At 36.8% G+C, this 27897-nt stretch overlaps 1 protein-coding gene and 1 long non-coding RNA gene across 12 annotated transcripts in view; one reads left to right on the top strand and one right to left on the bottom strand.

Moving 5' to 3' along the window:
• CBLB (Cbl proto-oncogene B) overlaps positions 1-23942 on the bottom strand; it is a 213681-nt gene extending 189739 nt beyond the window's left edge. Inside the window, exons 1-3 of one of the 5 annotated variants that reach the window (XM_050778914.1) lie at positions 23818-23942; positions 22337-22518; positions 8104-8354 (exon numbers count right to left, since the gene is read on the bottom strand). In XM_050778914.1, coding sequence (XP_050634871.1) covers positions 8104-8354; positions 22337-22504 — 419 coding nt within the window. In that variant the 5' untranslated portion in view covers positions 22505-22518; positions 23818-23942. Of the gene's footprint in view, positions 1-8103; positions 8355-22336; positions 22519-23166; positions 23408-23642 lie in introns of those variants that run through there. The other 4 variants (XM_050778913.1, XM_050778918.1, XM_050778916.1 and 1 more) reach the window with 4 other exon arrangements.
• Positions 23943-24035: 93 nt separating this feature from the next.
• Positions 24036-27897, top strand: part of LOC126947844 (uncharacterized) — a 212073-nt gene continuing 208211 nt past the window's right edge. For 5 of the 7 annotated variants that reach the window (XR_007723219.1, XR_007723218.1, XR_007723217.1 and 2 more), the window contains exon 1: positions 24036-24253. This is a non-coding gene — a long non-coding RNA (uncharacterized LOC126947844). Of the gene's footprint in view, positions 24464-25936; positions 25968-27897 lie in introns of all 7 variants that reach the window. The other 2 variants (XR_007723223.1, XR_007723220.1) reach the window with 2 other exon arrangements.

The raw sequence follows: 27897 nt of genomic DNA, 5'->3' as shown, positions 1-27897 counted from the left end.
AAAAGTCTGTTCACATCACTCAGATGCTTGAAATATGCATACAAACATTCTCATCAAGATAAAATGAACTTTTTATTTATTTACAATAAATCAATCTCAGAAGATTTTTCAAGCTTTCTAAAGCAAATTCTACTTCCTATCTGGCAGACATACTTCTACATAAGAGATTGATTACTATTTGTCTTCTGAATCCAAGTTAAAAATTACTATTCTGAAGTATCAAAAATTCATATTTTCATTCCTCTAGTTTCCCATTTAAAAGGAAAAAAATGCCTTGAATGCAAACAAATATAGAAAAAAATGAATAAAAGTATATGTTTATATCATAATACTTGTATTCAGAAGAAATTAGTTGCCTATTTTGATTTATTTAGAAATATTTTCTACTTGCAATTTGACCTTTGTCCTCATCAAATTCAAAGTAATTGCAATTTTCACCATTAGTAAACAAAAAAAGGAGTAACAGAAAAACTAGGTTAATGTTTTAAATGTAAAATTATTTTTAATGATGAATATAAGCCATTCCCTTTCATGTATCATTACATATTTCACAGAAAGATATCCAATATAGTATAATTTACTTATAAAATACAAACCTTCTTAAGATTAGTTCTCTTACAAATAATTACAATAACGAAAACAATATTTTTACCAGAAACTACTACTAAAGTTGAAAAATTAACAGACTGAGGTAGCCAACAGTAGCATTTAGTCTGAAACAATTTAATTTTCATTTATAATATTGAAATGTCTGAGGTGAAAATGTTATGAATATCCAGAAAATAATTTAATAACTCAAAAATGTAGATTGGAGTCAGGAAGCCAAAGTTACAAAGAACACTGGGAGCAGAAACGGCATCAGAGCATGAGATTTCCTGGCTCCACATTCCTATACTTAGCTAAACAGCACTTTTTTCATTTTCTTCTCACAATATACAGAGCTGACTATGAGAAAATGTGGTAATTGATGTAGTATTATAAACATGCCCGTTAAACTGTGAGGTCCAGTAATTATTAAAACTACCACTTAAAACACAGATTACACATACGGATCAGTCTCTTTATATGGTGAACTGAAAACCTATGAAGACTTGCAAAACTATTTCAATGACCACGCTATCAACATTTGTATAAATATAAATTTAAGCATTTAAATTACTACTACTTTATTCTTTACTCAAAGCAATGATATCATACAGTAATATAAGGAAAGAAAGTAGGTTTGTTTGCAGCTTTTGTTTTGTCATTGCTCTTGTTATTTTTGTGGTTGCTGTTGTTTTTGATTCAACTTTTAACTATGTATCTTCAATGTACCAGTTGCAAAATGTTTTTCGGTACACTATCTTGTAAATAACCAACACAATTAGAAACAGCAAGCATAGTGATCTGTAGTTCTTTAAGGGGAAAGGCACTTTATCAATGGAGCAGATTACAAGTTATTCTTTGTTTAGCCAAATGGTCAATGGAGAAAAATATTTCTGCCCGATTTTAAATAAAGGCTAGCTTCTTCTAGAGCTAATTTTTCTATGTCAAATACTTTTTTAAACTACAAAACATGTAACCCTCCACCACACACACACACACACACACACGCATTCCATTTTGTCATTTATTTTTTCTACAACACTGGTTTATAAGGCATAGTTCAAGGGCTCTGAAATGACATTAATGTTAATGTTAAGGCAACACCTACGTTTTCCTCTCTGGCCAGAGCTTTTGTTAATCTTTATTTTATTCACAGTCTATCAAAGGCAGAGCTATTTTTTCCACCTCAGTTGACTTTTTTTTTCAGTGGCTGTCTAGCAGTGTGTAGGAAGGGAAAATGGGTTGTAGCACCCTGGCTCACTCAAGCAGTTCAAATATACGGAAAATCTCAGTATCCTTCGGCCATCATCTCTGAGCGTTTTGAAAAACACAGTGGCCAACACCAGACCTTGCAGAGCAGCTGATTAATACATACTTTTCAGATGAAACAAATTTTACTATTAAAACGGTTAACTGATGAAACTGCCAGTCAAATCGCAGAAGTGCCTCCTGTCAATTACACATTTGTTAGCCATGACAATTGCCATTTTTACTTGTGCCACTAAAACTTGAAGTAACATGATACTTAAAGTTTCTCCTTTTCTCTGGGCTTCAAACTACAGACTTCTCCACATGTTCTTTACCCTCTCTCTACACATATACACACATACACATGCAAGCTTTATGCTTGCCAGAAATCACTGAATTACTCTTCCCAGAAATGTCAGCTCAGAATGGTTTAGACACCCGGCTGGAGGAGCACCAACTCAGTGTGACATTGAGCTGTTTGCAGGAAAAGAGAAAGAAAGAAAAAGAACAAAACAAAACAAAAGAACACCAGCAACAATAACAATTTGGGAAAAAAGATATAAAAAATGGAGGTTTACTTTATCAGTCGGGGGAGGCATGCAGCCTCTTCATGCCTTTTCTCTACTAGAAATCATTATCTACTCTCAAGGCAAAAGACTTTCACTGTGCCCTAAATATCTATTTCAGTAGCATATGATACAATTATGTAACTATAATTTCTACCTCTCTCCTTCTACACAGGACCTAAGTAACCAGGAAATGTATTGAATGCCACTTACTTATTTATTTTTCTATTTATTACATTTATATAAAATTGCTTTAAAATTCAGGCTACTCATTCATCATTATCAATCAATCAAAATTTTAAAAAGCAATCAGTTCAGAACTGACACCTAAACTTTTTCTCATCTCCCCTTATATTTATAACAATTCCACATTTATTGTTGACACAACAGAGGTGCAGGAACATTAAAATACGCATTTTGGGCCGGGTACAGTGGCTCATGCCTGTAATCCTAGCACTTTGGGAGGCCAAGGCGGGCGGATCACGAGGTCAGGAGATCGAGACCATCCTGGCTAACATGGTGAAACCCCGTCTCTGCTAAAAATACAAAAAATTAGCCAGGCATGGTGGTGGGCGCCTGTAGTCCCAGCTACTTGGGAGGCTGAGACGGGAGAATGGCGTGAACCCGGGAGGCGGAGCTTGCAGTGAGCCAAGATCCTGCCACTGTACTCCAGCCTGGGTGATGAGCAAGACTTCATCTCAAAAACAAAAACAAAAAAAAACGCATTTTGATTCATGTACTCATCCAGCACTATTTCTTCAATAAAGTGGGCAGAATCACATGAGGTAATACTGATTAAGTCAATTAACTCCAAATTACTGTTTCTACTATTACTGTCCTCCATTTTTTGTGCAATTATAGTAATGTCCCTAGTGAGCTACTTACAGAATCAAAGAAACGATTCTTTAGTGAATTTATAATATTCCCAGTAATGAGCGTTGTCATACCTATTAGGTGGAGTCATTCTACTAACTTTGTTGCCTAACTACCTTTGATTGTTTTGCTTATGTAGAAACATTTCATAGGAGACTTTTAAGTTTTGATTGGTAATGTATAGATTTTCATAGATTGATAGAACTCATAATGCTGATTATTCACAATGAGGCCACTCTGTACATGAAAACATGCTAAGAAGACTCTTCTATGTTCTGTAGAGCAAAATGCCTCAGAGCTCCGTGTGCAATGGCACATTTTAGACTCAGTTTGCATTTGGAATACTACGGGAACCTAGAAATGAATGTGTCCAAATATATTACTAGAAAAAGAAACTCAGTTCGAAAGTTTATATGCCTGTTACGGTGTACCAAGAATGGTACATTATTATGAATTATTATGAAACATTTATCAAATGTAACTCCTGCATAAACACAGCTGGCCACAGAACACTGTCAGTAAACAGAACAAAGATGAGAGTACTATCCAATTAAGGATATGCTATATCAGCATAGAAACTAATAAATTTTGTCTTAGGGTTGCATTTAGGACAGTGAACAAAATTCACTTGGACACTTAAAATGTAGGCAAGAATAGAAAGAATGAGTGACCTCATTGTGAACAGTCAGCATTATGAGAGCTATCAAAATCTATGGGAATCTATACATGATCAAAACTTAAATGCCCCCCATAAAATGTTTCCACATAAGCAAAACTATCAAAATTATCAAATGGAAATTATAAAACATCTACTGAGTTAGAAAATGTTTCAAGTTTCCACAGAAGATGTAAAAGTGGGATACAAGTTTATCACATCATATATGATTACATCCAATTAAAACACTGTATCCACTCAAAATCCTAGTCAAAGAAGTTATATACCTTATCAATGTCCTGATATCCTAAAGAGTAAAATTTAATGGATGACTTGGCTGGATCAGGAAGAATTTCAAAACTACTAACTTTGAAAAAAGAATTATAAAGACATTTGTAAAGAACTTAGTTTTATTAGGTCAACGGCAGAAGTACAATGTGAAAAATAAAATTTTAATATAAATATCTGGCTTTCCAAGATGTTAGCAGTTCTTGAAAAGTCTACAAGAATAAACAATCACTATAATATTTCTCTACCTTACTTCTGTCACATTGTGACAACTCAAATTCCTCTTGTTACTCCTGGAGAATTTTAGAGCATTAATTAATGCTAAAAGGCAACTGAAAGATTCACCACCCTCAAGATGAATAAACTGTGGACCAAGAATATTAAGTGATGAGCCCAAAGTTACATAATTGGTTAGACGTCTACGAGTATGTTTGGGTCCATCTCTAATTGAGAGAGAAAATTATAAAAACATAATTATTTATGCCATTTTACATCTGGAAGAGGGTTTTTTATGTTTGAATTTGATGGTTTTACTTGTTACGGGTATTTGGCCAGTATTCATAGAAAATTTAGAGTCCGCATACCTCCATAACTGAATTTTCTATTTTACAACCCTGTGCTGTTATTAGACAGAATGGGGCTAGTTTTTCTGACCTGAAAGAAATCTTAGAGGTTTCTTAAAGGTTTTTCTATATGTCAGAAAACTAAAATACAGACAGGTTAAGAGTCTCACACTAAAATTTAACTAATATATTCAGACATTATATATTTTCATTAATAATGATTTTCCAATTTGGAAATCTAAATAAACTATCACTATCATGAATATTCCATATATATTTAAGATAGCCCAGAAATGGAAAACTCTATCATTTTCTTTATTTTGTTTAAGATAGATCCTGAAATTTAACATTAAAATGGCCAAACAACAAATTTGAGTGAGGATCTCTAAATGAAGAATCCTGGCTATAAAATTAGGATTTGGTTGATGTCAATTCGGTCTTTGAAAGCCCAGTTCAGTTTCCCACTTAAGTAAAAATATACAGATGGAAGTTACATCTCCCACCCACATCTACCACATCCGCAGATTCAATCAAACTATGTCTTTAAAACACTTGTCTCCAATACCAAATTCTGGTGTGGATGTGGAGCACCGAGAACTGTCATTCGTTGCCGGTGGGAATGAAAAATGGTAGAGCCACTTTGGAACCAGTCAAGGAGTTTCTTACAAACTTTCTTGAAAGTTTCTTATGTTCTTTCTAAACTTATGCATACCCTGAAAATCCAGCAATCTTGCTAGGTATTTTACCCAAGTGAGTTAAAAGCCTAAATCCACAGGAATACCTACATACAAATATTTATTGCAACTTTATACATGATTACCCAAAAAATGGAAGCAACCGAGATGCAGTTCAAGATGTGAGTGAAAAACCAAACTGGTACAACCACACAATGGAGTATTCTTCAGTGGCATAAAGAAATGAGCTACCAAGTTATGAAAAGGCACGGAGGAACCTAAAACGCAAATTGTTAGGTGAAAGTCAATCTGAAAAAGTTACATATTGTGTGAATCCAACTACATAACACTGTGGAGAAGGCAAAACTACGTAAACAGTAAAGAGATCAGTGGTGGCCATGGGTTCAGGGGGGAAGTGAGACAATAAAGTAGATCACGGGGCATTTTTAGGGGAGTGAAACAATTCTATATAATACTGTAATGGTAGATACGTGACATTATGCATTTATGGAGCATAGAACAGTGCAAAACATAAAGCGGACCCTAATGTAAACCCTAGGCTTTAGTTAATAATAATGTATAACGTATCGACAATAGTTTATCAACTGTAACATACCACATCAATGCAAGACATGAGTAGGAGAAACTGCTTGGGCAGAGGAGATTTATAGGAACTGTAATTTCTGAATAATTTTCCTGTAAACCTAAAATGGCTCTAAAAATAAAGTCTATTAAAACATTGAGAATACTGTCTCATGAACTAGCTATTATCGTGAGTAAATTTACGTAAAGCTATTAATGTTAAAAGCAAATACAGTCATGAACCCTGTAATGACATTTCAGTCAAGGACATTTCAGTTAATGACAGACCATATTTATGTTAGTGCTTTAGTAAGATTATAATGGAACTGAAAAATTCCTATTACCTAGTGATGTCATAGTCACCACAAGGTCATAGTGCAACATATTACATGTTTGTGGTGATGCTGGTGTAAACAAATCTACTGTGTCACCAGTCACATAAAAGCGTAGCACATATAATTATGCATAATACATAATACTTGATAATGACATTATAAGTGACTATATTACTAGTTGATGCATTTACTATACTATATACTTCTTAACGTTATTTTACAGGGTATTCCTTCTACTTATTAAAAAATATCTAACAGTAAAATGGCCTCAGGCAGGCCCTTCAGGAGGTATTCCTGAAGGCACTGTTATCACAGATGATAGCTCCATGCATGTTAATGCTCCTGAAGACCTTCCGGAGGAGTAAGATGTGAAGGTGGAAGACAGTAATATTGATGATCCTGACACTGTGAGGTCTAGGCCAATGTGTGTGTGTGTGTCTTAGTTTTAACAAAAAAGTTTATAAACTTTTCTAAAAACTTAATTTTTTTTTTTTTTTTGGTTCATAAAAAATTCTTTATTCAGCAAGATAAAATGTGTATTCTTTATCAGTATGCATTTCACATTAATACAATTGTACACTAATCTAAAAAAAAAAACCTCAATGAATTCAAAATATTATCCTTATACAGACCATGAGTTCTATACAGGAAATAATAATTGTAGGAAAAAAAAAAAACAAACAACTTAATTTTTAAAATATTTTAAAGCTTATAAAATAATCAAGAAAATATTTTTGTTAAGCTAATTGTTAATACCAGAGTCAAAAAGTAAAAAAAAAAAAAAAACAAAAATTAAAAGTTTATGAAGTTTAAAAGTGACACTAAGCTGTTCATATTGGAGAAAGAAATGTTTTTTATATAAATTTAGTGTAGCCTAAGTGTACAATGTTTCTAAAGTCTGCAGTAATGTACAGTAACAGTCCTAGGCCTTCACATTAACTTGCCATCATTCACTCACTCACTTTCAGAGCAACTTTCATTTCTGCAAGCTCCACGCATGGTATACAGGTTATCCATTTTTATCTTTTATACAGTTTTTTTTTTTTTTTTTTTTGAGATAGAGTTTCGCTCTTGTTGTCCGGGCTGGAGTGCAATGGCACGATCTCAGCTCACCGCAACTTTCACCTCCGAGGTTCAAGCTATTCTCCTGCCTCAGCCTCCCGATTAGCTGGGATTACAGGCATGCACGACTACACCGGGCTAATTTTGTACTTTCAGTAGAGATGGGGTTTCTCCATGTTGGTCAGGCTGGTCTCAAACTCCCGACCTCAAGTGATCCACCCGCCTCAGCCTCCCAAAGTGCTGGGATTACAGGAGTGAGCCACCGCGCCCAGCCTTTTATACAGTATTTTTACCATACCTTTTCTATGTTTAGGTATATTTAGACACACAAATACTTACCATTGTGTTGCAATTGCCCACAGTATTAAGTACAGTAACATGCTGTATAGATTTGCAGCCTAGGAACAATAGGCTATACCATATAGCTTAGGTGTGCAGTAGGTAATACCAACTAGCTCTTGTGTAAGTACACTCTATGATGTCCACACAACAATGAAATTGTCTAAAAATGCATTTCTCGTAAAGTATCCCCATAGTTAAGTACTACATGACTGTATACAAAGTGATTCACATTTACCCCAAAACAATTACATGGTGACGTTTAGGTTAACTGTTAAGTAAAAAGCAACATAAATGACCTTTACGCCAAAACATCTGAAATATTCTTCTTACCTGTCCTGTGACTGTTCTTCATACATTCTCTCCTTGCCTTCTTTAAAGAGTCTTATTGCCCGTTTTGACTTTTTCATGAGGCTATCAATGTAGATTTTAAAGTACTCATTCTCACTGAGTTGGGCAAGTTTCTGGTTGTCATCATATTTACTCAGTATAAGTCGTAAATGCTGATATGTATCAGGCAAAATATCAAGTATATATGGTGGGCTATTTTTCAACTGAAGTTTGGGATTTTGGCACAGTCTTACCTAAAAACAAAGATAAAAACAAAATAAATCATAATATTTTATTTCACAGAAAAATTAAAAAATTATAGAACCATGTCCTATTTCTTCATTTTCCATAATATAAATTATGATCTTAACTTACTATCTCCAATTTATTATTAACTGACAAATATTCACTTTTGTCATAATCTAAATAAGTCCTATTCTGTTCTCCTACAATCTTTTCTATATCATACCCTTACTTTGAACCCCTAAAGCTTTAATTCTAAGATACCTCACTGTGCATAGGTTAACAGAACTCCAGTATGCTAATCACTGTATATCACTGATAGTCTTTTTTTTAATAAAAATGAGGAAATGGGCCTTTTCTGTTGACAACCAATGCCTCACATTTACATGTTATTTTACTACATTGAACTCCCGGCTGGTGCTGTCTCATAGTTTGTTAATTAGTGTTTTGGTGTACTGTTCCTGAACCCCGAGGAGAATAAAACAAAGAGGTGCAATTTGAATAACTGAGTTATTAAGTAGTAAATGTGTGTCAGGTCAGAACCAGTCTTTTCCACCTCCCCATACTGTCTACCACGCCTATAAACATGTGGCATATAACGGTTCAGTCATCCCATCACAGGTGCTGCCCAACCACTGGGGCGTTCCGGGGCTGCCTGCAGAACTGAAAGTACCTTCTGCCGGCCAGAGAAGGTAGTAATTCAACTAATGTATTCACTTCTACATGTTCATGTGATTTAGCCAAGAGTAAGATAGTCTACCACATTCTTATCCCTCCAGAAAGGGCATAATGAACTCTTCACATAAATAACTTTCAAATGAAATCATTGAGAATTGCACAATAGCATTATGTAGTGTAATGGGACAGCACTCTTTAAAAAGGATGTTCACATAAAGATCATAAAGATACATGGCTCTCTTCTAAGGCCCTCGTCATTTTTTTTTTAAATAAAATTGTCAAGAGTATAATATTTTATTTATTTTTTTAAGATGGAATCTCAGTCTGTCACACAGGCTGGAGTGCAGTGGCATGATCTCAGCTCACTGCAACCTCTGCAGCCCGGGTTCAAGCGATTCTCCTGACTCAGCCTCCCAAGTAGCCGGGATTACAGGTGCCTGCCACTGCGCCTGGCTAATTTTTATATTTTTAGTAGAGACGGGGTTTCACCATCTTGGTCAGGCTGGTCTTGAACTCATGACCTCGTGATCCACCTGCCTCAGCCTCCCAAAGTGCTGGGATTACACATGTAAGCCACCACACTTGGCCTATGAGTATAATATCTTAAACATAATTGGCTAAAGCCTCCTGTTGGGTGGCACTGGAGTTGCTGTGGGTGATTTTGGAATCTGGCTAATGGAAATTTGAGTTGAAGATACATTTACTTTGGGTTTAGTGAAAGGTATATGTGAGGCATACAGTCACTCCTGTAAAATGATTTAATTACTGTCAGCAATCCCAATGAAACTGAAATAAGACAGGCAAAGAAAGAATATATGATCTCACTTTCATATGCAGAATCTTAAAAGAAGGAGTTAAACAAACAGAAACAGAGAGTAGAACAGTGGGTGGGCCCCAGGGATGGGGAGGGGAATAAATGGAGAGAAGAAGGTCAAAGAGTACAAATTTGCAGGTATGTAGGATGACTAAAGATCTAATGTACAGCATGAGGCCTATAGCTAATAATACTGTATTCTGAAAATTTGCTAAGAGAACAGAGTTTACATGGTCTTACCACAAAAAGGTAATTATGGAAGGTAAAGGATATGTTAATTTATTTGATGTAGTAACCATTTCACTATGTGTATATATATCAAAGCATCACATTATACACCTTAAATACAATATTTTTTAAATCTGTAATCGAATTTTTTTTAAAAGATGGTTTCAGAAACACTTGAAGTGCCCAAATGCTGACTAGCCTATCATGCGAACAGTGAAATCCAATTCAAATCTGGCAATTTGAATGTGTTTCATGGCACCCAAAACTGGAAGTATATGTGGCAATGGAAGAGAATCAAAGTATAAAATGTACAGAGCCAAAAACTAGTGCAGATTATTTCTCTAATCATTTGTAGATATACCTGTTTTTTAAAAATTATAGTGTTTTGTGGATTTTTCTCATTCTGAAGAAAATTCACTCTCATACACAATTTGATGTCTGTACTTTCGTATTCTTTATATTTAGAAAGATTCTTTTAAATTAGGTAAGTTTCAGGGAGCATAAAACATGGATCTGCCCCTGGGCACCCATAAAAGTGCCTGGGACAAATAAACAATTGAACTACAACAACTTCAAGCCTAACAAATACAATAAACCAAGGAACCAACAAATTTAAAAAGTACTCTTATAGCACTATCACACTTACTTTCTTAAAGAAACTGACCGGGCGCAGAGGCTCACACCTGTAATCCCAGCACTTTGGGAGGCCAAGGCAGGCAGATCATGAGGTCAAGAGTTCAAGACCAGCCTGGCCAACATGGTGAAACCCTGTCTCTACTAAAAATACAAAAATTAGCTGGGCGTGGTAGCAGGTGCCTGTAATCCCAGCTACTCAGGAGGCTAAGGCAGGAGAATCATTTGAACCTGGGAGGCAGAGCTTGCAGTAAGCCAAGATCACATCACTGCACTCCAGTCTGGGCAAGACAGCAAGACTCCGTCTCAAAAAATAAAAACAAAAATAAAAATAAAATAAAAAGAAAAAAAAGAAATCATTGGGGATCAGGGTTTTTTTGGGGGGGAGTACACGGGGAGAAAAATCTGGCTGAAATTTCCAACCATCGGCCCTAATTTAGGATAATATTTTTCACATTAACCCAGGGCATGATCATATATTCTTCCTCTTTGTAAACAATGCCTTAAAGCAGAATTGTTGAGTATATAACCAACAAACTAATGGATTGGTTGACTGCTATTTTTTTACACAAATAGTTTGACTGTATTTGTCCTTTATTTTTACAATTGAACTCTGAAGTATCAAGTATTCAAATTAATAACCCAAAGGTACAGGCTTAGTTTAAAAGTAATAATATTATTTTAATATCCTAGAAAGTCCTTGGAAATGTAGAATGGCATCTCATTTACTAAATAATAGCAGATCTTTACAAAAGTATAGTGAAAAGGGCTGACAGAGCTTTTTTACTCCCCTTTTAACACATGATACATTAGTATAATCAGAGTTCATTCTGCCCTAAAGATTAAGTCCTACATATGTCAATTATTTAATGCTTGAAAAAGAATACAGTTTTTAAATTATTTAAACCAAAAATACTATCACAAGTATATATAAATACCAAGAATATTGCCACCAACATTCTACAGCAGGCATGGTTTAATTTCAGCAACATAAAACTTGGTGCAACATGACACAGACTGATACATTATTTTCTTGTAGTTTGGGGACCAGGCAGCTTCAAATTCATTTCCTCTTCTAGGGAACTTTTTAACTGATAAATACAAAATTTCTGTCAGGTATTTTTTTTTTTTTTTCCCAGACATTCCACATAAATATTCTTCGACAGAAACGTTTACATTTTACAAATATTTAATTCACTATTCTTTATCTGAACTTTTTTCTCATTTGCTTTATTTAAAACTGTAATTCCATGTGGGAATGTATCGCTTTATCAGGTGGAAATTGTTTGAACTACTATATGCCAGGTACTGAGCTTAGTGCTAGGAAATTATAGATGACTAGAACATACTTCCTGATTCAAAGAGATGCAAAGAGTCTGGCAGAAGAGACGTAGTTCTCTATAATTAACTTAAGAGCAATGTAATTCTTGCTCTAAGGGATCGTAGTAAAGATTCCATCCAATCCATTCATTTCCAGATTTAAAAAAAAACTAAGAACTAGAAAGATTAAGGGACCATTAAAATATCATTAATCCAATACAAGAGCTTGCATCTTCTGAATCTCGGGCTGATCTAACTATATCACAATTTAATTAAAATTAGGCATATAATTAATGATCCCTGCTAAACTCATTTACATTTTTATTTTATTCCATTTGCAAATTTACATAAAGTTCAGGACCCATTTGTTAATTCAACAAACATTTATGTGGCAGGCATTGTTTCAGGCTCTAGGGAACAGAGAAAGTAATAAATCACACACCTGCCCTCAAGCAGCTGTCTAGTGGGAAAGACTGGTGGCTTAGGAAAAGAATTACAGGAGAATTTAGTGCTATAATGGAGGCAAGTACAAACTGCTACAGGAGAAAAGCAGCAGCTCACTCATTTCCACATAAGACTGTCAGGAAACACATACTTAACTTTGTCAAAAGGAGTATTCTAGGCAAAGGAGTGTGCAAAGGCTTAAGAGACACCAGAGAGCAAGCATGTTAAGAGAGGAGTACATGCAGCTATTCTAAAAGGTCGGAGCATAGGAAGGAAGGCTGTGAGTGAGTAGTACGAGAGATGTGAAATAGGCCAGAGTCAGCTCATCAAGGCCCTGTAGGCTAAACTGTTGTCTAAATTTGCACTTGGGAAAGTGCAATATACAATGCTGAACTACGGTATGCCGCTGAGTGCACAGTTCATCAGTTGGATTACTATTAAACCCTGTGATTTATGACAGCTTCTGACAAAAATGAATAACCCTACATCAGGACTATGACTTCTAAGCAGGTCAAATTCAGTTCCATTCACTAAATATTTATTGAGTACCTGCTATGTGCAAGGAGTTGCAAAAGCCAGGAAAGAAAATCTGCTTTTCTAAAAGCAGTATATTAGAGAGAAAATCAAGCTCACCACAAGGGTCAAGTTCAGATTCAAATGGTTACACCTCTTCTAAAAATACCTAAATTGCTTCCTAGAATGAAGGTTGGTACTAATACAGAAGAGCTTTGATATAGAACAAATCTGTAGTCACATTATAAAATGATGAACTTTTTAGGGCACCGATTGGTGCATAAAAGAATTGGTTCGATAGCAATATTGCTCTTTTCATTTGAACTAAAAGGCAAAACATTTATTATTGGAATTAGGCTGAAAATTCCACTATAGTCATTGACTCAAAAAATTTGGAAATCACCAGTACCAATTCCTTTTGACATGTCAACACTGAAATACAGAACTAGAACCTAACTAAGGTTACTGCTCAGAACCCTGATAGCTGGTCTTGAGAATCAGGAACTGTCTCCATACCAATATACAACTGACTTTTATATTTGCTTAAATATATTAGAAATGTTTAAGGAGACTCTCTCTGTACATGTAGTCTGCATTGTTTCACATAGATAAAAATATATTATTAATAAATTGGCTACACATTCCAATATATAAATATGTATTTAAATACATATATTCAACCATATCAAAGCAAAAGCACAAATACAAAAGCAGGATTCACTAATGCTATAGGAATGTTCAAAGTCATTACTTAGTCTTGGAATAATCTTGCATTTAAAGAGTTTTCTGACTGTGCCTTAGCTAAAACTTCCAGCCAAAAGGTAAGAAAAATGTATTAGATAAGATAGTATACTCCTTGCAAACAAGGTTCAAACCAGCCTGTGAAACATAGGGAAGAACTTTACCAAATACAATGAAAATTTCAACAGTAAGGAATTGTGCCTATACTATAAGACTTTCATTATAAAGCACACCTCACTTCATGAAGCATTCAGTTACACTGAATCAAGTCATATACTCTCAAGTGAACTACTTCATTTTTAAAGACAACATAGAAAGCCCTGGGCTAGGTGCGGTGGCTCACAACTGTGATCCCAGCACTATGGGAGGCCAAGGCGAGCGGATCATGAGGTCAGGAGATGGAGAACATCCTGGCTAACACGGTGAAACCCTGTTTCTACTAAAAATACAAAAACAAAATTAGCTGGGTGTGGAGGCAGGCGCCTGTAGTCCCAGTTACTTGGGAGGCTGAGGCAGGAGAATGGTGTGAACTCAGGAGATGGAGCTTGCAGTGAGCCAAGATCATGCCACTGCACTCCAGCCTGGGCGACAGAGTGAGATTCCATCTTAAAACAAAAAGGCCTGTCCTCCTGTAAATGTTAGAAGAGGTTTCTTACTACAGTTACCTAAAAGTGTGTGTGTGTGTGTGTGTGTGTATGTGTGTGTGTGTATATATATATACACACGTATATATATATATCTCTCTCTCTTTACAATAAAAGGTACTGAAGAGTTCTTTGGGTTCTTTCCATTTTAATGCAGCAAATAATTACAACATATAAAAATTATAAAAATGTATTTTATTAAGTATAAAAATGTATAAAGTGTAAAAAAGTATAAAACATACACTCTTTTTAATAGAATATTAATTGGGCAAAACAAAATTGGCATATAAAATTGATCATGAGTCCACTACAGCTGAATTTAGAGAAAATTACCAAGTCCTTTACGGTTTTCCATGAAGATGTCTCCAGAAGATTGACATTAAGAAGCAGCATTAAAGAACTGACTAGTTATAATTAAAATATCAATTGTATACTCTGTTCACTCTTTCTTCCAAATGAGAATAGAACTTCCTTAAAGGTGAAGAACAGTCTTTCTCATTGGTCTGTCTCTATCACCTAATATAGAACTTTGCATATACGTGCAATAAATATTTGATGGCAGAAAGACATGCAATAAATATTGCAATAAACATATAGACATGCAATAAATATTTGATGGCAGAAAGGAGGAAGAGGAGGAGGAAGCAAACAAAGTAAGGAAGAACCTCTCAGGAAAATTATATTACAAATAGGATATCTACAACTATATTGAATAAAGCTGCCTAAAACTGAGTACAAAATTTGGAGAAGAATTTGATAATATCAAATATGGGAGTGGAGGAGGGGAATGCCCTTTTGATTTACTCCTTTGGAAAAAGGAAGCATCATATTATTCTATGGAGGAGTGTGCTTGACTCTTCATACTGTGAACACAGACATCAGAATCAAGCAAATCTAGGATCTGGCCCTAACATTTACTAGCTTTACAACCTTGGGCAGGGTTCTTCTTCTGGAAACCTCTTAGGATATTATAATTCTTACAAGAGTAAATGTAAAGTGCTATGCACTGTGTCCAGAACATAGTTAGCCCTATCTCCTTCCTAATATTTCTTCTCCCTTCCATATTTTACATTCCATCACAAGGCAAAATCCCTGCAGATTTTGCAAAGGTATGAAAATTAGACCAAGGGCACTGAGCAGTTTGTTGAGGATCATGATTTTTAAAAGTTCGTTTAGCTCATAAAGTTACTCATGCTGCCTAAAACCCTTAAAAAGTCTGGAATGTTCTGTGCAGAAAAGCAGGAAATAAGGTTAAGCCCAGGTCAGTATTCCTGTCAGCTGACATGGTATCCTCTGGTTTCTTCAAACCCAAGAGGCTCTCAGGAAAAGATGTAGGGCTTTAATATTTTTTAAAATCCTTTAACAGGTAGAATATTATAACTATTAATACTTTTTTCATTGATACTATAAGATAATATAAGCTCAACAATTATCTAAATGTTATCATGTTAAAAACCTACAAAATTTGTTGGATATTTTCAAAATGTATCTTTCATTACTAGAAAAAATTAGCAACCTACAAATACTTAAAAACAAAAAACAAAAAAACCTTAGTTAAAAGGTAAGAATAGCATTAATATATGCCCAACCAGAGTAGATAAAAATAGCACTGTGGTATCCTTTAAGTCACAGCAAGTGTATAGTAAGATGAACTTAATATTAAAGATAAGAATTGATTTCCATTTTAATTTTTTACTTATTTACCCACTTAATTGCTAGAAGACTAAAATATATATGTATTGCGTATTTCATGATACAAAAATTTAAAACTATAAATATTACGCCTTAAATCACTTCCCGACAACCCAATATAAAATTTACAAACGCCCTCAAAACTTCTCTGTATATTCCCTCGCTTTCCTCCTCTGTAAGTGGAAGTTACATTTATCCACCAAGATTAACCCTTCTACTTGTTCCTAGTCTTTCCCTCCCACAGTTTAATCTAGAATGTTACTGCTTCTATTTCTTTCTTCTTGCATCTTAGGCCATTCCCTAACTACATCCTTTCCCATCAATCTTTTTTTTTCCCCACCAATCTTTGAATCTCTTCTATGGTGTGTGCACATAAACACACACACACACCCACACACACACCCAGTTATTTCTATCATGTTCAAATCCTCAAGCTAACAGAACTCCCTTCCTTTTCATTATTGTTACCGTTCTAGAACCATTTTAAATAATCCACATACACATTTTAATCTTGCCCCATCACAAAAGTTAAAACTGCTCTATAAAGGTCAATAATGGCCTCTAATCATACAATTCCATGACTTTTCAACTTTTCACCCTTTCTGGTTTTCTCCACTTGAATTTGAACTTAGTTTTATCAGAACTTCAGATTTTATCTTCTTCTTAAAGCTGTTTCTACCTAGGAAATCATTATGTTTTAATTCTACCTTTCTCATCACTAATCTATGTAGATTCTCTTCCCTTCTCTGGTATTTAATTACACCCCTCAAACGCCCCAAAATTCAATTATCTGACTTTTTCTCTGAATTGCTCCCTCTACTCTTCCTCAGAAATCTCTGGCAGTTCTATAGCTTGAAATGCTATCTCTATGAGAATATCTACCAAATATGTGTCTCTTGTTTCTACTTCTCTTTTGAACTGTACACTTAATTTTCTGACTGTAAATGAAATTCACTCTGGCATGGTGAACTTAGCACGGCCAAAAACTAACCCCCACACTTCCTCTTTTCCTTCTTACGTTCCTTACCTCATTAAGTGCATCACTGCCTTCAAAGTCAACTAGGCTGAAAACCTCAAGAGTCACTTTCACTGCATCTTCTCTTTTGTCCTCTAACTCTAAGGGGTCACCAACACCTGTAGATTTTACCTCCAAAATGCCTCCCACATCTGAACCAACACTTGCTATACCTACTTCCAATTATCTAGGCCAGCATTTCATTATTTCTTGCCCAGACTGTTTTAATTCCTCTTGATCATTACTCTTGCTTTCAGTTTTTTTCTCTTAATCCAAGCTTTGCAGAGTCAAGTAAGTACTCTATCAAAGCACAGCTCTGATGTTTTCCTTCCCTGATTAAGAGCCTCCAATGGTTTTCTACCAAATAAATTAAGACAAAATTCTTTGACAAAAGCCAAACCTCTATCATCTTCCCCTAACTTCCCCTCTCTTACTCAACAATCTATCATTCCTTCAACCTAACATGTCCTCCATCTCACTGGAATCCAGCCCATGAACGAGACAGTACCTCTTCCATACTTCATTTTACACCAACTTTTCACCCTTAGCAAGCAACGGTTCACCTCCGCCACGTACTACATCTCAGCACTTTATTTATACCACCTTAAAGCACTTATTACATTTTACTCTATGGCATAGCTGTTTGGAAAGGCCTATTTAGCAAGCAACGGTTCACCTCTGCCACGTACTACATCTCAGCACTTTATTTATACTACCTTAAAGCACTTATTACATTTTACTCTATGGCATAGCTGTTTGGAAAGGCCTATCTTTCCATAGTTGAGATTTGATAAATGAATGATGAAATCAATAGACAGCACAAAAAGCACCTTTTAAAAAGAAGAAAGAAATAGATTCAAAATCTGAAAGCTAAAAATTTTTTAATAGTTAAAAGATTACTAACTGATTAAGGCCTGTATTATGTGACTGCTTTATATCGCAGGGACAAATCAAGGTAAGTCTTGGTAGTATTCCTTTAAATCTTTTACTTTATCAAGCTTTTCTTAGAAGTCATGTACCAGACTTTGCGATCACTTCACTTACTACAATACAAATTCAAAACTGAATTGAGTACTAAACAAAACTGTCCAGACGATTTGTTATTATCCCCTAACCAAGTCTACTAGGATCCATTGATTCCGCTAAGGTGGAACAACTTCAGTGAGGAAAAGGAAATAGGTCAAGAAGCATAATTCGAATGAATGATATCCCCTGTTTTATGGCTCTAGGAAGGTAAGAGTCTCCAAATCAGTAAACACAAACAATAGGCATCTAAAACCTGTTTTACTCCACATGGAATATCTTTCAGAGGTATGAGGAACTCAGCTTAGAAAAGAAAGTTTACTTGTGTTCTTTAAAATATTTGTATATAATCCAAGCATCCTTGATTGACAAACTTTAAAATATATTATTATCACAATGAAATTAAAAAGAGTATGAATTATATTTCAAGCTTGAAAAATGTACTAACTAGACTGAAGGCAAAAGGCAGAAAAAACCTAATAGGCATCATCACTTCCTAAGTGCTTTTTAAATTCTTTCGGTAATGCAATTTAAAAAAATTGACAAGGACAGCAAGACAAAAATTTGAGGCAGGTACTCAGTGTGCTTTGCTCTTTAGCATCAATTAATTATTTTCTAATTTCCGGAGCACCCACATATGCTCAGTATATTTAGTATCTATTAGATGGAAAATTGTTTCTTCTATTTTCCATCACCTGGCTAAGATTCTCGTGAAAACCATGCTCAGGAACCTCACATTAATAAATTATCATTCCAACCATACTGATTAGCAATCACTTCCTTACTCTCACCTCAGCATTTCCAACAAGAACACACTAATGCTGTTCCTAAAAGGCAATGGCCAGCAGAATCCAGAAAGAAAACTGTCTGAACACTGGCCAGAAAAACAAGGAAGATGTTCTCTATTCTGTTCCCACTGTACTTTGGGTTTGTAATACAGCCCTTCCCATACTACATGGCAATTATCCATTTATGTGTTCTCTGAGTTCCTTGACAGGTCAAAGGCGGGATTATGTCTTGTCTAGCTTCATATCCCCAGTAACAAGCACTCAGTGGACACACAGGAAGCCCTCAAAAAATGTTTATTAAGTGTTTAAGAAACCTTGTCTCTTGAGTAGCTTCAGAACAGACTCCATATTTCATTCCGGGCACACCTGACCCTAGATATGTATTCATGACTACTACTTCCATCACTGTATCAAATAAGCATCCACTGATGTGAGGGCTTTCGGGTCGGCTAGCAAATGACACTGATACACAGAGCTAAGGCGCTAAGGCCAGAAAATCTGTTTAAATGGGATGTTTTGGGATGTGTTACTATCTACTATTCTTTCCTCAAAACATGGACTGTGCTAACTCTGTGCTACTGATTTTCTGTTACAAAACACTCTACATCTTATAAGGAGACAACTGAGCAATTACGTTCTCCTATTCTCAGTGACCTTAGAGAAAAAGCCTGCCCTCTGAAAACAGAACATTAATTGGAAAGAATTTCAATTGACCATTTTAAATTCTAGAGGCCAAGAAATGGTAAAACTACATACCTATTAGATAATTACCCTACAACCCAAGACTGCTTCATTATTCCCTGTAAAAACAGTTATCTTCCTTTATTGGTGGCTGGAACAAACTGAAATTGAAGTTTGTGTTCATATTTGTACTTCCAAGATCCACCCTTGCAAAGAGGCGTCACAAGAAAAAAATAGTAACTGTACACTTAACTCCGCCTTTTACATACCTACCAATTAGACGTGAAAGTTGCTATTTTCTGTTATTCACAAACTAAATTCATGCTATCGCAGTTATTTTTTTTAAAAAGGTAATGCGTCAAGGGATTAACTTCAGAACTAATAATAAAGCCCCTGATGTAATCATCAGGACATTGTTGATATTAGGAGCCACTTCCTTCACCACTAACAAATAAGAAAAGATAAACAAAAGAGGGGGATGCTTCTGCACTACACACTTAAATAAAATATACTGCCAATTAGTGATTATCAATGCCTTTCTATTTACTGTATCTTAGAGTAAAAATAAACCTATCGAATTCTTTCATAATAATTTATGTGATTTCTCTCCACAAAGCCCCTGGGTACATTCACGAATGAACACAACCATTTTCATCTTTGACAAATAATGAAGATAAACAGGCAATGTACATTTGCCAACACCCGCACCCACATCCCACTAAGTAGAGACTTTTGATAATAGATTTCCTTGTTGAGTCAAGTTTCTCAATTGGAGAGACTAAACCTAAACCCACAAAAGGGTTAATAAAATAAATAATAGCAGATGTTTAACTATCAAATAGCCATCTATTGTACCATAACTCATGGTGAAATAATTAAAAGTGAATAAAACTTATGTTAACAACCAGTTATAGACCAAAATCGTGTACATCATTTTTAATGTTTCAAAAATGATTTAATAGTAACTACAGCTCACCACTTCCTTATATAAATCTTTTTGATTTGATGTCCTAACACTCACAAATGTACAAACACTGACCACTCAAAGATGGAGGGTGGGGGAAAAAGAACAGCCCCTTTATAGAATCTGAACCATTTGCTGTCCACTTATGTAGCAGGTAAGTTAGAGAAAAACCTTGAATTCCTTCTCTTACCCCAACTAATGATTTAGGCAGTGAGAGTGACCTTCAAATGCACACTCGTTAGCAAAGAAAAGATAGGCAGCATTGTGCTTGCCAAATATGTGCTATTTTTCCAATTAAATAGTCCTTATTCTAAAGTATCCAATGCTAAAATCAAAACTCAACCCCAAGCAGCAAGTTGCAAAATTTTGACACTATGATATCATTCTGTCTGGAGCACTTTAATATAACAATTTGAATAAATTGGCAGAAGCTTAAATAGGTCACACTGAAGCCCAAAACTAAGGCTATTTATCTGGCAAAAATATTCTGGCTCTGCACTTAGCACCACTGCCTGTAGAATGACAGGCCAGTCATTCATCTATGTGTCCTTTCCATCAGAATAAATGAAAATAAAGGAAATCTTGTCACATTCGTGTATTGCTACTACTACTACTACTACCGATAGTGGCTTTTTATAGCCGATATTTGCAGACAGGAGCAAATCAAAGCAAAGATGAATGATTTCATGGATGCTTTGGCACATCCCTATAAAGGAATTTTTTTTTAAAACCTCCATTTCTTCAGTTATAAACATACCAAGTCTTGCTTCAACTAAACTTATAATTAGCCCCAGATATCTACGAAATAAAGACATAATGTGTTACAAACATTTACGAATAAATACAGGACAGTGCTACTGCTTCAAAAAAAAAGAATTATTAATTTTTGCAAAGCCGCAAGCTACATCTTAAATTTATTTTATAATCATACTTAGTAAAGTAGGATACTGACAGCTACAGTTTCTGAGTAAATCTCTGTAAGGTATTCAGATTGACTTCTCTGGATACTGACACCCATCTTGATTTCTTCTTGTGAAATTATAGTTTGTCTGAAAGCAACATGCAGAAACCACAGAGGTTTCTGATACTCTCAGCTTCACCACCCCCAACATAAATTTTCCTTTCACAATAAACAATGTGCCATCGAAAGGTTTCCTGTTTCAAAATGGAATAGTAGATGAAAGAAACTGTTAACTCTCCCATTAACAACAAAAAAAGTTTCTTAATGAAGATGAATTCTCAAAGATGAAAATGGAAACTCCCTCAAATACTGCCTCTACACTTAAGAACTAATCTGTTTCTGGATGACTTTGAGGAGTTCAAGACTTCAGTGGACGAAGTAACAAAAAAAGGAAAAAAATTTAAAAAAGAACTAATCTGTTTCTTTCCCCAGTAAATATTTTCAGTATCACACCAGATGATTGTCATGAGTGGTCCATCAAAGGCTTAAATAACCTGCTTGTACTCTTTTGTTATCTAAGAGCAACACAACCTCACAGAAGACAGAACAAACACTTCCAAACATTCTATGGCCATACACCAACAAAAAGCAGCCAATGGTAAAATTCTGCATACAGAGTCATGTAGAGGAACTGTGAACCTTAAAGAGTAGAAAGCACAAAAGGTTAAAAAAAAAAAAGTCTTTGAATCCAACTTTTCAAAAAACACAGAGTTGAAGTAAGAAAAATGATGAATTGAAATCAAAAGACTGTTGCCATAACAAAGGTTGGTATTAATTAACTGTATAAATAAATCTGGAGAAACCACAGACAAAGTGAATAGTGTTTCGCACAGGCAACGTCAGACAGAACTTACCACTTTGTCCATGAGTTTCCAAGTCTTCTCCACGGTCCTGCGATCTGCTGCAGCTTGCTTAGGGGGTCCAACTGCATCCTGAATAGCATCAATAATACCCAAAATTCGACCTTTTCGGGGATTTCCTCCTCGACCACCAGGGTTTCTGCCATTCATTGAGTTTGCCATCTGGAATTTTAGTTCTTTAAAAGGCAGATTTAAAAAAAGAAAAGTTAGTTGATTTCGAAAATACTTACCACCAGAAAACTAAAGAGACTAGTACCCACTGTATCTTCCTCCATCCGTGAGAGCAAAACCAAAAGTTCCACATTCATTTTCATCAATAAGCTTGTGAATTTACACTCTCAATCTTTACACACAGTAGTTTTAGGAGCAATGATCCTAGATTTGCTTTTACAACACTGAGAGTTAAAGATGCACCCTGCTCAGGTTTCAAGTAGCTAAGGCTGAACTAATACCCAACTCATAAAACAAAACTTAAACAGGTTTCCTAGATAAAAAACAGAATGTTCTTCCCCTCCTGCTTTAATTCCAATTCAAAATACTAGAACAACTGAAGCTCCTATCATACATTTTGGGAGCCTTACGCAGAAACTTCACTTTCACTCTGTTAGATTTCTCCAAGTTATATAAACATAAAGATTATTCTACACAAACGTAAGGGACAGCTCTGTTGTCAACAAAGGCGCACGACATGTCCCACACTAAAACCACCAAGTACGGACACACGAACACATTTCTTTAAATCAACGCGGTGGGTCGTTATTCCCAAGAACCAAATGAAATAACACACAAATAGCCCATTTGAAAAGAGACGGAGAGACACTGACAAGAGCGGCCACGGAAACGAGGAGTTCACTTCTCTCGCTCCTCGCCTCTGCTCTCACCCAAAGCTTTGTTTCAGGACGCCTGTGTCCCTTCCCCGCTCAAGCCCCTTCCTGGCCCCTCGGCTCTGAGCTGCGGGAGGAAGGTGGACGGGGAGGGGACAAACTGTCCCTCCCGTGCCCGCAGCCCCGTCCGTCTCGGGCGCGGGAGGGACACTGTGTGCTCGGCGCCTGGGTGGACGCGCCTCCTGGCCGCCTGCTGCAATCCCCACCGCCGTCTGCCTGGACTCCGTCTCCTCCTCCCCGGCCTGCGGGTTCTGGTCTTTAAACGCCCCACTTCAAACTGGACGGCGGCGGCAACGGCAGCTGCAGCTGAGAGCCGGGGCTGTCCCCTCTTCCTCCTTGGCCCGCGCCTGGCTACCCCCGGACCCCCGAGCCGGTAAGAAGTGTGGAGCCTCCCCGGCGACCCCTTCCCTCCTTGCCTTTCGGCGCCGTAGCTGTCCAGAGACACGCGTGTGCGCGGGTCCCACTCCACACGCACGCAGCCCAGTGTGTGTGGGGAGCCCCGGCGGGGAGTGGGATCGCTGAAACAGCTCGCTCCCGAAGAAGGAGCAACCCAGCGCGCAGGCCTCCGAGAGGTGGAAACGCAACAATTACCGTCAAGACAAATCCACACCCGCTCTCCCCTCCCGCCCGACTCTGGGAGGCCGCGGGACGCCGCAGCAGCACTAGCAGGAGGAGGAGACCGCTCGCTGGACACCCCACCCCTGTGGCACACACAGGACCCAGGCTCCGGGCGGGGCGGGGGCGGGGCCGCGCGCCGCTGGGCCAATGCCGCACACCCGCGCACTGCCCGACAGCGGGTGCAGCCAATGGGCGGGAGGCGTCCGTCCTCCTCGCGCTGCCGCCCCGTCCACGTCCTCCACAGTACACAATGGCCCCAGAGGAAGGCCCGCTCGCAGCACGTCAGAAAGGAATTGGACTCGGAGAGAAATGAGGGGCCTGGACTCGCCCGGGAACGAAAGTGGAAACGGGAAAGGAAATGGAAGAAGGGATGCAAGGCACGAAGGAGCTAACCAATAAGGGGTGGCAGGTGGGCGTGAGCGTCGGGAACGGGAGCCAAAGCCGTCTGGGGCTGAAAGGCGGGACTTCCTGCTTCGCTTACCTTCCTAGTCTTTTGTTTCATAGCAACAGAGTAGTGGCTGGAAGGGTGTTGCTTCTCTGCTCTGGGCGGGTCCAACGCTGGAGAAATTCATCTCCCTAGGGCTGCCAAACCCTTCTACACAGGACAGCAGCCAAACAGGTCTATGACGTTGCTTCTTGTTGGCTATCAAAAAGAGCAACAGCCAGCGAGCTTCTAAAATGCAGAATATAGCTCACAGAGAGTAGGCTAAGGGTGACACCAGCCTGCCAACTAAAACTTCCTAAGTTTCTGAGTTTCTCTTTTGCTGTTAGTTTTAGAGGGGTTGCAGACCAAACATCAGGCTGACGAAAAAGCAAATAGTTGCCAACGGTGGCCAAGTAGTCTCTGCTAATCATGCCAGAGCAATAAAAGTACCAGATAATGGGAATTGCTGATAAAGACCTTGCACCTTTTTACTTAGTGCAAGTGTCTGCCTAAATGACTGAGGAGGAGACAGCTGTTATGTTTTGTCGGAGTCACCTTTATATAGATTTCTATCCATTTAAAAACAACCTTACTGTAGCTACCGTTCTCTACCAGCGTTGTTATCTCTTTCTGTGGTTCCATTCTTTGTGCTCTTAAGAAGGCCAACATCTGGCTAGTCTTTAAAAGAGAAAGCTACTGTGCTGGGACTTGTCTTTCAACAAGATCGTAGATTAAACAAATGCCTTCCATTTATTTCAGTTTACTTCAATCCCACCACTCATGCTACCAACAATTGCTCTGTATTTCGTACTTTGGAACGAACTTTCCACTACAGTTGATAGCGTGTATTACACTTTACAGCTTGGACATCTCAGGTGTTCTGATATTTTACAATGAGTTTTTTGTTTTTGATTTTGTTTTTTCAAATCTTTCTCTAACCACGTAACCTGATAAAATGTTTCTCAATGGTTCTAACCACTTTCTAGCAAATAAGAATTTTAATACTGTAATTATTACTGTGAAGGATCCTGAGTTGTCCTTTACAGCCTTGAATTTACATGGTTAAGATTTTAATTTGACGAAAACAGAAAAAAAAAAAATGTGCCTTTGCAACCAGTCAGGTGATAAAGTGTGATTCAGGAAGTAATTTTGTTTCCTTGTCATTATTTCTGTGCCAGTAATTAAAGAGTAGTTCCTTGTTTTCACATTGCATTTATCTAGAAAAGTGCTGGCCTCTCCATATCTCCTCCACCCATCCGTGTTTCTTTTACTCATAGTCGTAGTAGCTACATTTACTAAGGGGAGACTGTAAAAGAAACTGTGTTACCTTTAAAATAAATTTTAGAAGAATCAATGTATAGAAGCATGTAGCAAAACAGTGGCTTAAGGCAACATTATAACTAAGTATATCACTTATATTCATATCTGGGTAAATGTAAAATACCCAAAATACATGTTATAGCATATGCCACTCCTTTTATATGGTGTTTTGCAACTGAAAGAAATGACTTAATGAGAAAATGGCATTGCCTATGGTATCAAGCATATCATGTTGATATAAATTATAAGTTTTTAGGTGTATAGTTTGACATATTTTGAAATATATGTATGTGAGATATGGTAGCATTCCTCACCACTTATTTGCCATCTCACTTTCCTTGGTTCTAGTTACCTGTGGACAAGCAGGGTTTGAAAATAGGTGAGTATAGTACAATAAGATATTTTGAGAAAGAGAAAAATACCACATTTATATAACTTTTATTGTAGCATATTATTATTGTATTAATATTGTTATTAATCTCTTACTGTGACTATTCATAAATTAAACTTATCATAGCTATATATGTATTAGAATACTCATAGTATATATAGGGTTCAGTATTTTCTGAGATTTCAAGCATGCACTGTGGGTTTGGGCATATCCTGTGGATGAGGGGAACTGCTGTATGTACATATGTATGTGTATGTACATATGTACGTGTGTGTGTGTGTGTAGTCAAGAAATTATAGCTTATTGTCAGCTAGCTATTTTATCAAGCAATCTGGAATCCAAGTTAAGTTCTGGTGTAGCAGGGTTCCCAGTTGAGCTCAAACTCGGATTCAGAGTTTGGTTTTGTCTGATAAACTGATGGGGCAGTAGAAGTCCTCCCTGCCAATTATTAGAAAAAGTAAATGTGCACGGGGAATAAATAACTGCTGGGATAAAACTTCATACCCCAGGTGCCTCCAACAGAGACACAAGAGATAAAGCACAATGAAAGATCCGTGCTTCAGGACTATACATAAGGACACAAAGAAATGTTTCCATAAGAGACTTTATGATACTCAGGACATAAGCAGTAGTACTTCAGGCTGACAGAGTTGCTAGGGAAATAGTCACCTCATTTCTATAGAATAAGTCAGTCCCCAGTAGGGTACAGTTTAAAGTAAATGCAACATCATTTAGCAGTGTGGGAAATTGTAACCTAGAAAGAACATGTATATGGCCTTGTTACAGGACAGCAGTGTTCTATTGGAAGATCCTGACATGAGACAGAATGGTGGAGCTCCTACATGAAGGATCTTGTAAGCACGAGGGTGGCTAGTAAATGAGTAATGTGAGCAAACTGGTCATAAGGACATGTGAGACCCTTCCCCCAGGTCTCCCAGAAAAGAGGGGGAGACTTTGTGGCAAGAATACTTAATAAATTATGTAGAGACAACTGTGAACCCATGTGATTTGAGCATTACTGTTTGACATTAATATATGTACCAATAGGCTGGTGCCATCTAGAAAAATGCAGCTTAAATTCCAGTCTGTAAACACAAGAAATTAAGAAAAAAAAGATAATTATTTGAGGAAAATATTTAGACTTTTGTCATTTGCTTTAATTTTTCTTTTCTTCCCTTTTCTCCAAATTCAGAACTGGCCCCTGTGATACTGGACATGAATTGACTAAATAACAAAGCCCCTCCATAACTTATGTAATCCATAATAGCTCAAAAATATTAATCGAATAAATGAATTGACTGTTTAAGAGTATTACATACAAAATATAATGCTGTTCCTGTTTCTGCACAATGGAGAATTCATTTAATTCACAATTCCAAGCAAGATTTTATTTTTACTATTAAGTAGATTTACAGTGACCATCCTAACACAAAACCAGAATACCATAGCATCAATTTCTAAGTCCTTATAGAGAACATGGACCCAAATCTCAAGTTAGAGAGAAATAAGAGCAATATGACCTCGTCATATTTGGGCATAACAAGTTGTTCTTTGTTACATGAAATAGATTCCATTCACCATTAACCCATTACATTCAATAGTTGGCATTGAGGGATGCTGATCCAGGGGCTGTCAGATATAACCAGACTCTGAGTCCTAGCTTGGGCTCAGCTAGAATGCTAGCTTAACAACAACAATATTAACAACAAAAATAACAATGACTTAAGATAAATCTCTCACACATAGAAATAAGTCTGAAAGTAGGAATTACAGGTAGATATGGTGGCTCCACAATTTTCTCAAGGACCCAAGTTCCCACCTTTTTTCTGTACCATGCCAGCCTTGCTTCCCACCTTCAGAATCACGTCATGTTCCAAGATAGCTATTGGCTCTCCAGCCATCACCACTGATTTTCAGG

This window comes from Macaca thibetana, chromosome 2 (assembly GCF_024542745.1).
Source record: "Macaca thibetana thibetana isolate TM-01 chromosome 2, ASM2454274v1, whole genome shotgun sequence".
Lineage (NCBI taxonomy): Eukaryota > Metazoa > Chordata > Mammalia > Primates > Cercopithecidae > Macaca > Macaca thibetana.
This window is presented reverse-complemented; position numbering and strand designations above follow the sequence as displayed.